This window comes from Papilio machaon, chromosome 11, assembly GCF_912999745.1.
Source record: "Papilio machaon chromosome 11, ilPapMach1.1, whole genome shotgun sequence".
Classification (NCBI taxonomy): domain Eukaryota; kingdom Metazoa; phylum Arthropoda; class Insecta; order Lepidoptera; family Papilionidae; genus Papilio; species Papilio machaon.
This window is the reverse complement of record NC_059996.1, coordinates 454220-467803: the sequence shown is the minus strand read 5'-3', so window position 1 is coordinate 467803 and position 13584 is coordinate 454220. Positions and strand designations below refer to the sequence as shown.

The 13584-nt window shown below is 34.6% G+C and overlaps 2 protein-coding genes across 3 annotated transcripts; one reads left to right on the top strand and one right to left on the bottom strand.

The window, feature by feature from the left end:
• Positions 1-3: 3 nt before the first annotated feature.
• On the bottom strand, positions 4-2044 carry LOC106709613 (coiled-coil domain-containing protein 130 homolog). Of its 2 annotated transcripts, none has more exons than XM_014501461.2 (4): positions 1953-2044; positions 1475-1822; positions 1057-1317; positions 4-679 (listed from the first exon to the last, which is right to left on the bottom strand). In XM_014501461.2, the coding sequence occupies exons 2-4, from the start codon at positions 1784-1786 to the stop codon at positions 179-181; spliced, it is 1074 nt and encodes a 357-aa protein (XP_014356947.2). In that variant the 5' UTR covers positions 1787-1822; positions 1953-2044; the 3' UTR covers positions 4-178. The 2 variants fall into 2 exon arrangements, with proteins under 2 accessions (XP_014356947.2, XP_014356948.2); XM_014501462.2 differs by having other exon boundaries at positions 1966-2039.
• Positions 2045-2410: 366 nt separating this feature from the next.
• On the top strand, positions 2411-13376 carry LOC106709614 (WD and tetratricopeptide repeats protein 1). The gene is made up of 13 exons (XM_045679900.1): positions 2411-2773; positions 2846-2957; positions 3945-4120; positions 4496-4697; positions 5200-5320; positions 5810-5919; positions 6416-6619; positions 6785-6912; positions 7240-7484; positions 8349-8508; positions 9303-9471; positions 10027-10184; positions 13188-13376. The coding sequence occupies exons 1-13, from the start codon at positions 2577-2579 to the stop codon at positions 13189-13191; spliced, it is 1986 nt and encodes a 661-aa protein (XP_045535856.1). The 5' UTR covers positions 2411-2576; the 3' UTR covers positions 13192-13376.
• The last annotated feature ends 208 nt before the right edge of the window (positions 13377-13584 follow it).

Here is a 13584-nt window from a genome sequence, read left to right as displayed (position 1 = left end):
TGTAGTGGGCGGAGTATAGGTTAGGTAATTAGGTTTTTTGAAGGATTTCCAATTTTAATTTGTATATTTTTCTTTCGTTAAAAAAGGATCATTGTCAGCGTAGTAAAAAAATGTACTTTATTATATTTTTCAGGTAATTACAAAATAATAATGTATATTAGAACTGATTGCTATTGGATTATCCTTCTGAACTTTCTCCGCTTGATCCGTAATCTCCTACTAAAGATATTGTTCTATTCTCTTTCAACATCTCTGTACTCTTATCACTATTAATTACTTTATTATTACATTTTTCTATCAATTTAATTTCTTCCTTACAATTTTCATCACCTCCTTTCTTATCCAAAGAACATAAATCTCTAGTACTTTCTTTATTTCTCTTTACAGTGATACCAAGTATGTTTCTCGTAAGTGAAGAACTTTTGCTTAGCGATTCTTCTTTTTTTAACCCACCAAAACTTGTTATAAGTCCACTAGAGCTTGGTAATGCTGGACTATTTAATATCTTGGTCCGTACATTTTTGTGACTCTCTTCAATACTTCGTGATGGTCGTAGAGCAAGTAGTGATGCAAGATTTCTATCTTCCTCACTTTCTGGTAATAAATTAATGTCAAGTGATGATTTATTTAGAAGGAGACCATCAGTAATTGCTGATTCTTCTAGTTCCTTCCTCCTTTTCTAGAAGGAAAAGATTTTAACACTATTAATCTATATATATAAAAGAAAGTTGTGTTAGTTACACTATTTATAACTGAAGAACGGCTGAATCGATTTGACTGAAAATTGGTGGGCAGGTAGCTTAGAATTTTTACCCTGCTTTCTATTTTTTATTCCGCGCGGACGGAGTCGCGAGTAAAAGCTAGATTTAAATAAAACAATTTTTAAAAGAATTGATTTTGCTAGCAACTTAAATTTTAACATTGCTTAGTAAACTATAAAGAAAAGAACTATAGCTTAGTACGTAAGTACTTTGTACAAGTGAGATTCAAATTAGTTTTCCTGTAATAGGTTGGAAATAAAAATCATCTATACAGTTAAAATAAATTGATACATACCCTGAAGTTCCTACGCAACGAACAGTTAGCTTCATAATCATCTTTCCAAACTGTTTCATTTCTTCCAACCAGTTTTCCTAACCTTGGTTTATCCAGTTTACTGAGATCCACATCACCAGTTTTATGTTCCAATTTGAACATAGCATCATCAAAGAGCCTTTTCTGAGTTTCTTTCGTTTCGGGAACAATTTGACCATTCTCAGTAGGATCCCAACGATTTTCTTGACGTCTTGCTCCAGAAACTATGACATAGTCTAAATTCTGAAAGATATGATAATAATATGAGACATTTTACTGATGGAAAAAACAAAACTATACTTTTATTGATTGTAGTGTCAAGATTGTACCGCTTTTAAGTATCTCGTTGTTAGGTAGCTATTGTTGTTATATATTTTTTTAACTGAATGAGGAAACTTACTCCAGGATCAGTCTTGATTTCAAAGTGATTATCACACAAGTGACATTTCATTCTAAATTGATAAACAGGGGTGCTGTAGTACATTCCGATTTTCTTCTTCTCTGCATTGTAACGAACACCCATACCAATATGGTTTTTACAGCCATCACACCATATATTGTATGGCATCTCAAATCTTATAATTAAAATACCCATGTGGAGTTTCCTAGCTCTTTCTCGTAGCGCATGAGTCCCTTGGAATTTATTTAACCCCCCGACTTTAGGATCATAGTCAGGGGGATAGTATAGATTTTGTCCCTTTCGTTCACCCATGTTGATATTATTACAAGGGAATCATAAAATAATGTTCTGAAAATAAGAAAAATAATGCGTGAGCAACAAAAACAATTGTTGTTTCCATATGATTAGTAACTTTTAATCTAGGGTATTTTTTACGTTTACATGTTTAGTAAAAATCTATTTAAGTAGATCTTATTACCTTAGAAGTATACCTGTAGCTTATTATTGTGTTATTGGGTAATAATAAAAGAAAAAAATGAGTGTATTTTATTATTGCACATTTCACAATTCTAAAATGTCACATATGGAATGTTATCATGTTATCAATGTCAAAGTCAATGTATGTATTTTTACTGTGCTGCAATAACTTAAAATACGAGCTGGCAAACGGAGGCAGTAAAAAATTAAAACCAGTTTATTTTGGTCATTGGATAATTTTTTACAATGTTTATTTATGTAATTTTTTATTTTGTTTCTCTGAAATTCAAATTTATTGCTTAAGCCAAAACGAAAATGTAAAATGTTGCAAGAACAATTGCTTTGTGAATAGAACACATTTCCATTTCTGGCAACAACGACAGCTGTTTGACACTTGCTTATTTTCGAAAGAAAATCTTATAATTATTTGTTAGATTTTTGTACGTTAGTTAATAGTTCCTATTATATTTGATCATAATATATTATATTCACATCAGTGCCTAAATTGAAGAATTTAATGTGGGATGTAATAAACTATAAATAGATAAACATAACTTAGTTCTAGTTGGCAGTTTAGTCCGATTGTGATGTTAGTTTAGCTCATATATTTTGGATATAAGCAGTCATGGGTCGGAGTCAAGATCCTGCTTGGACCAAGGGCACGGTCGCCCTGACTGCGGCCCGGGAACGTGGGGATATCGACCGCAAATTCCAAAACGATTTGACAGTAACCCGAAGTATGATAGACCGACTGGGTCTCGAGAAGGAACTTCACGGGCATATGGGATGCGTAAATTGCCTCGAATGGAATTACGACGGCTCGTAAGTGTACCAGATTGTCATATATTCTATCATATTCTAGTGGGATTGTGTTAATTCGTTTTTACGTCACAGTATATTGGCGTCAGCTTCGGACGATCTGCACGTCATTTTGTGGGATCCCTACCGATACAAAGAGCTCCACAAAATTGCCACTGGCCACACAGGAAATATTTTCTCTGTGAAGGTGAGGATATCTTGAAAACATTAAGTTTGTGTGCATAAAGAGGTCCTTTATTTGATATAAATAAACCTTTTAATAAAGCTATATTGTTAGCTGATTGTTTACACATGTTAAAATCTTCTTCATTCTTATTTTAATAAGAATTGAAAGGTAGCAAAATATTTATTTGTACAACACTTTTATGGATGATAGGAACTAAATAATTGTAAAAAAGAGTTGCAAGCTCATAAAAGACATTTTCTTATCTCTTGTTTACTGTAAAGATATGATATATGTGAAGTCATTGGAAAATAAATACATATGTTGAAGTTAATTTTATAGAACTTTTAAATGGGTTGTCAATTTATCATGTGATGTTTTATAGCAACTTTTTGACCCCAACCTCCACTGGTGATATGTGGTGAGGTTTTTAACCATGGGTCCCCCATACCCAAAAATTGTGTTTACACTTTTGTATAAAGTGCATTTGTTGATTCAGTAAATAAATATATGTGATATCTTATTACAGCCCCCTCCCTTGTGATGTTTCGTGATTTTTTCAGTACCCTCCCCCCTTTTGAGCCAAATTAAAGGACAATATCAAAAGTATCAGTAGATATTATATGTGATCTTATTATTAAAAATCTTCTTATTTTTTTAAAAAATTTCTTTTAATTTTAAATTGTTGATGTAAATACCATTATTGTAGAACTCCACTGCACTTATGGTTGTATTTATACATCTCTTTTATTTTCTTGACAACAACAGAGATGTAAAAGTGTGACAGTAGTAGAGTATGGTTGGTTGAATTAAATGACATATTGTGTTTAGGTTTAAATAATTTATTGCCAAAAAGACAAACAAAAAGTCACTTACATCGTACACTATACATAATACAATATGGTCGCCGTTCCAGTTATCTAAAATGTATTGAGCTAGCTTTGATTTAAATAGATTATTGTGTTGAATAAAATTTATCTACTCTGACCTGTAGTCGTATGTTTGTTTTAGTTTGTGTCCAATGATACGTTGGCGACTTGCGCAGCAGATGGTACCGTCCGAGTGCGCACCACGGCCGGCGCATCGCTGCTGGAGTGCTCCTGTCACTGTGGCAGAGTGAAACGCCTCGCTGTACCGCCAGACAACCCTAATCTAATATGGTCAGCTGGTGAAGATGGTGTTGTGATGTTAGTTTTATGTCAAAGTTATCTGTCAAATTTGATAGCACTTAGTAATAAAATATGTTATCTTTTTTTTTTAAAGAGAACGAACAAAAGTATGTTTTTGTACATATTTGTTAAATGTGAATAATTATCATTGGTTTTGTCTAAGCTAAAATTTTTATTTTTATTTTATATGTCAATTCAAATGTATGTATGTATATCTGATATATTGCGAAAGCCATTCAAGAATGATTGGTGGAGTTTAGCCGTGTTATACCTGTTCTAAAAGATTAATCTGTCTTAATTTCTAGAAAAAAAGTTTAAAAAAAACGACAAACTGTTAAATTTCTACATATGATGATGATAAAAATGATTGACAAGTATTTATATTAATTCCAGACAACATGATCTTCGTACAAGTCATCGCTGTAACTCGGTGAACACCAATGTCCTGGTGAACTTAATCAAACATCTGGGAAGGTACGCGGAGGCTAAGTGCGTTGCCGTCAATCCTCGTCGGCCGTATCAGCTCGCAGTTGGTGCTAATGACTGTTACGCACGATTATATGATACTAGGATGATCAAGTTATCACGAGGACATGTGAGTTTTTTATATCATTAACTGAGTTGCTGAAATATACAAAATTATGTTGCTATTATGTTTTTCATAGAAGTAAATATATAAGAGTATGTTTGGTTGTTGAAACTCTTGGTAATTTAGACTATAAAGTTTTATATTATGAAAGATTTGGTAATTTGTGGTAAATTTAGAAATCTTTCGACAGTAAATTCTTTTGAAAGTGTTTTTAATGTTATATTTTTTTAATTGATATGATGATTGTTGATAGTTATAAAGTAAATGTTTTTTTTTGCTGTCTCCATATCCTCCTTGCATGGCAAGGATTTATTTAAGGTCTTGTTCCACCAGCTTTAATATTTAATATTTTTAGTTTTATTGCAGCGTTAACCATTTCAAGTAAATGGTTATACAGGCTTTTAAAAGGTTAAATGTATGAGGTGATTGATTTCAAACTGACAACTAAAGTTATTGTTTAAAGTATGTTAAGAAAATGTATAGATTAGTAAGCGAAAATGTTTTGCAGCAAACCCGAGTGCCAACATCCCAGATGTTGTTCGAGCGTCAGAATGTATTGTGCTCTCGCGCAGGACATGGCGACCCTGACAATGACGTACCAAAAGCAGCAGTTCAGTATTTTGCACCAGGTCAATACTACTCATAATACGATATTCTTACAGTTGAGGAAAATATCTTGAGGCAACCGACATCTGTAAAGTAATTCCACAAGGATCTTATGCCAGTATTTTGACATTGACAGGGCGTCTAAAATTTGAGGGTTACCAATAGCAAAAATTTAAACTTCCTCGAAAGTTGTCTATGTTTCAACTTCAAGTAATTGATTTGCAACTTTTAATCTGAGTCCAGTTAATAAACAGATTAATCTAAAAGTCATAACATCGTGTGTTATTTTTATGGAATTATAATAATGGCAACACTAAACCATGCAGCTGCCGCTCGTTTATTGGTCAAAATGTGTCGCTGTAAAGATGACATTGTTAATTCACATATTTTTAGACTGCTTAAAGATTCTTTTGGAACTATAACAAGGTTGACTCTTTAATTTGAATCTTCTTGTATAGTAAATACATTTGATTACCATTCTTTTAGTAATTTTAATGTATGAAATATTCCAGGTCACCTTTCAATGGACGCCAACGAACATACGTTTCCAAAGAAGGCGACAACTTATGTCTCCTTTAGTAACGACGGTAACGAACTTCTTGTCAATTTGGGATCAGAACATGTAAGTTCAGTATTTTCATTTCCTTGTACAGTCTCATAATAACTTTTTTCAGACCACTTTGTAACTAGCTGTCGCCCACGACTTAGTCCGCGAGGAATTTAAAAAAAAATAACGAGTAGTCTATGTGTTCTTTCAGACTATGTTCTATATCTGTGACAAATTTCATCAAGATCCGTTGAGTCGTTCCGGAGATACATTTAAACAAACATCCATCTAAATATTCACATCTATCTATTCACATCTATCTATATATATAAAAGAAAGTTGTGTTAGTTACACCATTTATAACTCAAGATCGGTGGAACTGATTTGTCTGAAAATTGATGGGGAGGTAGCTTAGAACTAGGAGACGGACATAGGAACTTTTTTATCTTGTGTGCATTTTTTTTTATTCCGCGCGGACGGAGTCGCGGGAAAAGCTAGTTTATAATAATAGTAAGATTTATGGCATTAAATAACAAGTGTATATATAATCTATTGACTGTAACTTTCACAGGTGTACTTATTTGATATCAACTCCGGTCGGAGACCTATTCTGGTGGAAAGTTTTATAATCCAGCACAACCACGGCAATAGGGAGGGTGAGGGCAAGCAACCGGCTAAGAACGGCACCACCTCCCCCGCTAACGGCACCAGCGGTAACGGCACCATAGATACACAGCCACAGCTGCCAGATAGAATACTGCAGCTAAAAGAGGCGGTGAGATTTATTTCTCTTCCTGCTCAGTTCCTTAACTTCGAAGCGTGATATTATTTAGTCTATAACCTTTCTCAATAATCTATCTTTGAAATGCATAACGAATTTTTGTAATCGGTTTGTTAGTTTTTAAGATATTGGCGTACAAACAAATTTTATTTATTGTAGGGTAATGAATTGGTGAACAAGGGAGAGTATATAGCGGCTGTGGACTACTACAACAGTGCGATAGCGGAGTGTCCAGACCACGCGGTGCTCTACTCCAACCGCGCAGCCACACTCATGCGTCGTGGATGGTCAGTACTGATTGGTCCTTCGAGCTGGATTACATCCGACTTTCGAAGGACCAATGAGAGATAATTTGGATGCTAGTTTGTTTAATACCTTTGTGTTTTTACAACAGTCAAGTTTAATTGTGGCAGGCAATTTGTGGTGTATGTTGTGACTTATAATGTAAAAGACTTGATGGATTTTAAAGTGTTAGATGTCTTTTCTGAGTATAATGGGGGTGTTATAATGTGGGGAAGGTATCGATGGATCATCTCGTAAGCGAGAGAAATATCGCGGTCCCTCAGACTCTCACTTATCCAGGTTGGACTGTATCTGTATGATTATTTATATAGGTCCGGCGACACATACGCCGCGATACGAGATTGCTACAAGGCGATAAAACTGGACCCCAACAACGTGAAGTCTCACTTCCGCCTGGCCAAGGGTCTGATGGAGCTGAAGCGTCCTCGTGAGGCTCACGAGTGTCTCCTCTACTTCAAGGACAAGTTCCCGCGACACGCAGCATCACATGCAGTCTTCTTGCTGCAGAAGGACATCAATGTGGCTCTCGAGAACATCGAGACTTTACCTGATGAAGGTGAGTCTCGCAGTCACACAGTCACACAGACACACAGTCACTGTTGTTTTCTTTGTGTTATTTAAAATTATTGGATTTATTGCTTAACTAGTTGTCGCCCGAGACTACGTCTGTGCGGAATAAAAAAAGATTTTAAGTAGTTGTTGTTCCAGACTAAGTTTTATATCTGTGCTAAATTTCATCAAGATCTGTTGAGTCATTCCGGAGATATCTTTAAACAAACATCTATCCATCCATACATTTAAAATTTCGCATTAATAATATTCTTTGATTGCATGTGCTTTTTCAAAACGTTTGTAACCGGTTTAGAGTTTGAAACTACTTTATTTATTTTTGTTTTATTTATTTTTTATTTGATTTGATTTGATTTCTTTTATCCGTATTTACAGTGATGAGTTACGATTTGGAGATAAACCGTAAATTTAAATTGTTTGAAATAAGAAAAATTATAAAAAAATATAAACCTAAGTTGGATATCTCGGAAATGACTGCAATGATTCTGATAGTGTTGTATTTTCATACAGTTTTATTAATAAAAATGCGATATTTCTTGAAAAATTTAGCATCGTAATTGATTTTTAACACATTATTTCACTAGATGGCGCTATTTAGAATTTAAAAGCGCGGTCAGAATTATCCTACCTGCAGTTTCTTTGTTTTTTTTTTTTTTTTGTCGCCCTCTCGTTCCCCTAACATATCAAGGTTAGGGACCTGGGGTGCGGGATTATTCTTTATTTCTTTATTATAACTTACCTGCAGTTAGTAGTCAGATTTGGGGGTCGATTTGGGGGTGGTAAGCCATTAGCTAGTTGAAAGGGTGCGTTTACGATTTGCAAGTACGGGCGACCGTTGGCAACTCCTCAGCAGACGAGAACGAAGAGACGCTGAGCACCTCGCTGGCGGAGCGTCAGCTGCGCGCAGCCGCACTCGACTACAGCGCGCGCTTCCTCGGACATTGCAACACCACCACTGACATCAAGGAGGCCATCTTCCTCGGACCTCGATCTGACTACGTCGCCGCCGGGTACTTCTTTAATGTGATCAGATTATCCAATCCAGGGATTCCCAAAATACCTTAGGGTATCGGTTTCCTAGGAGTTGACATAAACGAAAACCGATTTTGGGGGGTCGATGAGATCTAAAAATCGACCCCTATTAAATAGTCTGCTAACTTAAAGCATTGCTAATTCTCACTCTGTCTTCTATTGACCTAAGTCAGAATAAAAATAACACTCTTTAGCAGCTGTTTTAAAGTTAAAGGACCATTATGAATAAGGGGGTTGATCTTAAAAGTAGGTATTTTGAAATAGGGGTTAATTGTACAAAATAGTTTTGGGGATCCCTGTTCTATGTAACTAACGGCCGGATCTGAAATAAATCTTGAATGTCATTTCAGTTTTCGGCTGTTAAATATGAATGTTGTGTCCACAAATGTGTCTCGTCCAATGAAATACCACAACCACACAGAAGACAACTGTCAAGTGAAAGTATCGCGTACACTCTGATGAGTATGTGTTCATTTAAGTCTACATTCCCTTCCCACGCTTATAAGGAAATAATGGGAAGGGGAAATTGATTTGGCAAGAGAGGGGATGCATAACAAGGAGAAATATCCTATTTCTGTGCGTCCCCTCTTCATTTCCTCTCACATTTGCAGATGTCTATGGGTAGCGAGAATTCAAATGGCCGCACGCTCTTTTACCATCATTAAATATAAAAAAAGTTTATGACGAATTTAAACGAATTATAAATGTTTTGTCATTTGATACAAGATTTTGGTTTTGATCAGGTTTTGTATATAAATGTGTTTGTGTGAAGTTCTGACGACGGCAGCCTGTTCATCTGGTGCCGGTCATCAGGCAACGTGGCGAGATGTCTGCGAGCTGATGAGTCCATCCTCAACTGTGTACAGATGCATCCCACGCTCTGTCTCCTCGCCACCAGCGGCATTGAGGCCGTCGTACGTCTTTGGAGCCCACGTCCAGAGGTAACCACCCCCCACAACACCTGCTAACTGATATCTTAGTAAATTACTAGCTGTGGCCCGTGACTGTCCGCGCGGAAATAAAAAGAAACTCAAGTAGCATGTGTGTTCTTCTAGATCACGGATCTCCAAAATATTTTAGACAAGTGACCCCTTTTCCAAAATGAACTATTACCACAGACCCCCCATGGTCAAATTACATAGTTTTAAGATCAATTATTATTATTTTTCATTCTGACTTAGGTCAATAGAAGACAGAGTGAGAATTAGCAATGCTTTAAGTTAGCAGACTATTTAATAGGGGTAGATTTTTAGACCTCATCGACCCCCTAAATTGGTTTTCGTTTATGTCGACCCCTAGGAAACCGATATCGACCACTTTGGGAATCTTTGTTTAAGACAATGTTCTACATCTGTGCCTAATTTTATCAACATCCATTGAGCTGTTCTGGAGATATCTTCAAACAAACATCCATCCATCCAAATCTTCGCATTTATAATATTTGTTAGATTATTATTGTGAAAATGTTTTCCAAAGTGTCTTGTGCCTGTGTTCAGGACGGTTGTGTTGAGTCTCGTGTGGTGTCAGACCTGGAGGGTGCGACATACGCCAACCAGCAGCGCATGCGCAGCGACCCCTTTGAGGCCATGCTCTTCAACATCAGCTTTGCAGGTGCCGGAGAGAGGGACCTTCACCCCCCAGCCTGCCGCACCTCGTATGTATCACATTCATTATATACTCTCCTAAATACAGGGTGATGCAATAATATGTGCATTTATTTATTTATATAGGCTAAAAAAAAGTATAGTTGAAATAAATTATAGGATGATCAGGTAATTAAATGTTGTTTATTTTTAAATAATATCTAAATGGCACTCCTCTAAACGCAGATTTGTGCAAAATTTTACTTTTCAATAAATCTAAGACGATAGTGGTCTTTTCATCACAGATATTTTCCTTTAGCTGATTGATGTTCCTCGGATTGTTCATGTAGACTATGTTTGAGGTTTTTCACAAAAAAAAAGTCGGGAAGCATCAAATCAGGACTACTTGGGGGTCAAGGGATATCTCTTTTGGAAGTTAGTCTTGCAGGAAACATCTGTCTCACAACCGCCATAGAATCATTCGAGAGATCTCGCAAGTTCTGGAGTCAATCTGGATCCTAGATGCTTCTGGATCCCTCTAACATCACAAATATGCATCTTCTATTGCAACACCCTGTATCAATATTTTTTTTTTTCAGATTATCTAATTTTTTTTTCTATTAGCTATGACGTCATTAAATCATTTGGCAAAGGTTTCTTCACATTATTTGAATCTCAAATTAAGTCTTAGTTTATGTCGTAATATCTTTGTTAATTTAGATATACTAGGAAATATCTGTCTAGATCAGGGATCCCCAAACTATTTTGGACAAGTGACCCCATGGTCAAATTCCCTACTTTTAAGATCAACCCCCTTATTCATAATGGTCTTTTAACTTTAAAACAGCTGCTACAGAGTGTTATTTTTCTGACTTAGGTCAATAGAAGACAGAGTGAGAATTAGCAATGCTTTAATTTAGCAGTCTATTTAATAGGGGTCGATTTTTAGACCTCATCGACCCCCAAAATCTATTTTCGTTTATGTCGACCCCCAGAGGTATATCGACCACTTTGGGAATCCCTGTTCTAGATTTTTGTTGTTTTAAATTTCAGATAAAAGTGGGCGATTGCGAGTTGTGTAACTTGTCGGTGACGTCACAACATACGTCACTATTGTATATATAATAAACATATAGAAATATATATTTAAATAGATTCCCGAGACTATTATTTCTATAGTTAGCTTAGTTTTATGTATATTTTAAATAACCTCAATTTAACAACAATATTAAGGTGCCAATTTTTTTTATATGTTCAAAATATTATTTTGTTACTAAAGTAATGTATGGATAATTTTTACTATTTTCATTTGAAGACTGAATGTCTGTCGATACAATTTAAATTCATTATATAACATTGTACATACACAATAAAAATGTTTTTTTTTAATATATAATTGTCACATTATTTGTTCTGAAATTTGCCAAAACGATGGCTCCTATGTAAACTAGCGTATGTATGAAAAGCAAATTTTAAACTTTAAATATTATTAGATTATTATCAAAACAAAACAAACCAAATTCTATAGTTCTTTTTAATTTATAAAGAAATTAATATTTATCATGTTAATTTAAAAAAAACATAAAATAGGGAGTATATTGCAAATTTGTGCCTTACGGTAGTGTACGTAGGAGCCATCTTTGTCCAATAAATTTTCATATGACAATTTTTGAGATGTGCTCTTTTAGTTTCGTGGAAAGTAAATTAAATTAAATATGTATGTAAAATAATGCTTAATATGTAAGTTTGAAACATTGAAGTTGTAAATTTTTAATTCTAGACAAACTAAAATACCTCGCGTATTTTATTATAATAGAAATAGAAAACCAACCTTATTGCCTTTAGGATAAATATCAAAATTGAAATATTTGTTGAACAAGATCCTGGTCAGTGCGAGAACCTACATAACTCTAGAATTACAATTAACTTGAATCGTTAATTTTAAAAAAAATGACATTTCTATATTTTTCTTTCACAATAACAGAGAACAATATTATTGCATTAAACATTATAAAGTGTAAATAATTCCAAATGATACATAAAAAAAACTTAAATGATTTATCAAATACAACTCTTTACGTTTTTATTTAATTTAATTTTATTTATTGATTTAAAATTCAAAGATATTGACAATATTCATGTAAACTTCCACATATTTGACTCGCATTAAATTTTTTTTAAAGATGGAAAGGAATAAATTTATAAATAATTTTAGAGTTTACTTTTTTTACATTTGAATGAAGATATTAACTCGTGAAACCTTTTTTTAATAATAACTAAAGCTTAACAAACTTATAGTTATAAAACAAAATACAGTCGAACCTGGATAAGGGAGATTTTTTTAGTTTCTCTAGAGCAGTGATTGTCAAACTTATTTTCTTTCACCGCCCCCTTTGAAAATCAATTACATTTCAGAGCCCCCTCATTTTAATTCAGCCCTAAAACTTAAAAACCACAATTTCATTATTTTAATTAATTTCAATGCCCCCCATTTTTTGAGCCCCTTATCGCTCCCTTCTAGGTTTCAAACGCCCCCAAGGGGGCGTTATCGCCCACTTTGGGGAACACTGATCTAGAGGTTCCTCTCTAACACGTGGTTCTCGCTTATGGAGGTCGTCCGTCGTCTCGCTTCGCAATTATCTAGGTTCGACTGTAGATTGAGCACTTTATTTCATTCAGCATTATTATTATTTTTCCAAATAGACTCTAATTTTTACATAATTATTGAGAAGTTAATAAAATAAATAAAAAGGATATATAATAAATACATACAAAGATGTGACGTAATTGGATATCTCTACGCCAGTAACTGGAGGCCTAATTTTAGTACTTTTTCCCTTCCCATCCTTACATTATAAGAAAGGAAGGGGATGTGGATTTGATGGAGAAGGTGATGCATAGGAAGGGGAAATATCTTCTTTCAATGCGTCCCTTCTTCCGTCGATTAAAGGTAGGCAACGTTGCAGTTGCGGATGCCTATGGATAGTAATCGCTTCGCCATTTAGGCGAATTCAGGTGACCGCTTGCTCTTTTGCCATCTTGTGATATAAAAAGTTACGTTATACTTGTTGCAGGTAAACTTAGGTGAATGAAACAATTATTGACCACTTAAAAATATTAAAAGTTTAAAACTAACCGTGCGTTTGCATTGCTGAAACATTCACTACACATGTTAATTAGTAGATACTAAGCGCCCCCCTAAGTGTAGGTTTAGTGAGATAAATAAATAATGGGCTCTATTTAATTGAATATATTTTTCATGTTGGCTTAATTAAGTTTAAAAGCGAGACAAACGTAATGTATCTCCCATACGATTGTTCGCTCCGACGCGACTGCTGAGACGTTGTTTGTACAATTTTCAGCAATGTGAACGTAAGATAATGACTAATGAACTAATGCTCATAAAAGACGAAATCGTATGAAAACTATACGAAATGAAAATACTTTAATATTCGTATTTAATTGTATACT

Coding starts and splice junctions, on each gene's coding strand:
- LOC106709613 (XM_014501461.2), bottom strand. CDS start 1,786: ATGGGTGAACGAAAGGGACAAAATCTATACTATCCCCCTGACTATGAT. Junction 1,318..1,474: donor AAATCAAGACTGATCCTGGA/GTAAGTTTCCTC, acceptor CATATCTTTCAG/AATTTAGACTATGTCATAGT. Junction 680..1,056: donor CGTTGCGTAGGAACTTCAGG/GTATGTATCAAT, acceptor TTTTCCTTCTAG/AAAAGGAGGAAGGAACTAGA.
- LOC106709614 (XM_045679900.1), top strand. CDS start 2,577: ATGGGTCGGAGTCAAGATCCTGCTTGGACCAAGGGCACGGTCGCCCTG. Junction 2,774..2,845: donor GAATGGAATTACGACGGCTC/GTAAGTGTACCA, acceptor TTTACGTCACAG/TATATTGGCGTCAGCTTCGG. Junction 5,920..6,415: donor TCAATTTGGGATCAGAACAT/GTAAGTTCAGTA, acceptor TAACTTTCACAG/GTGTACTTATTTGATATCAA.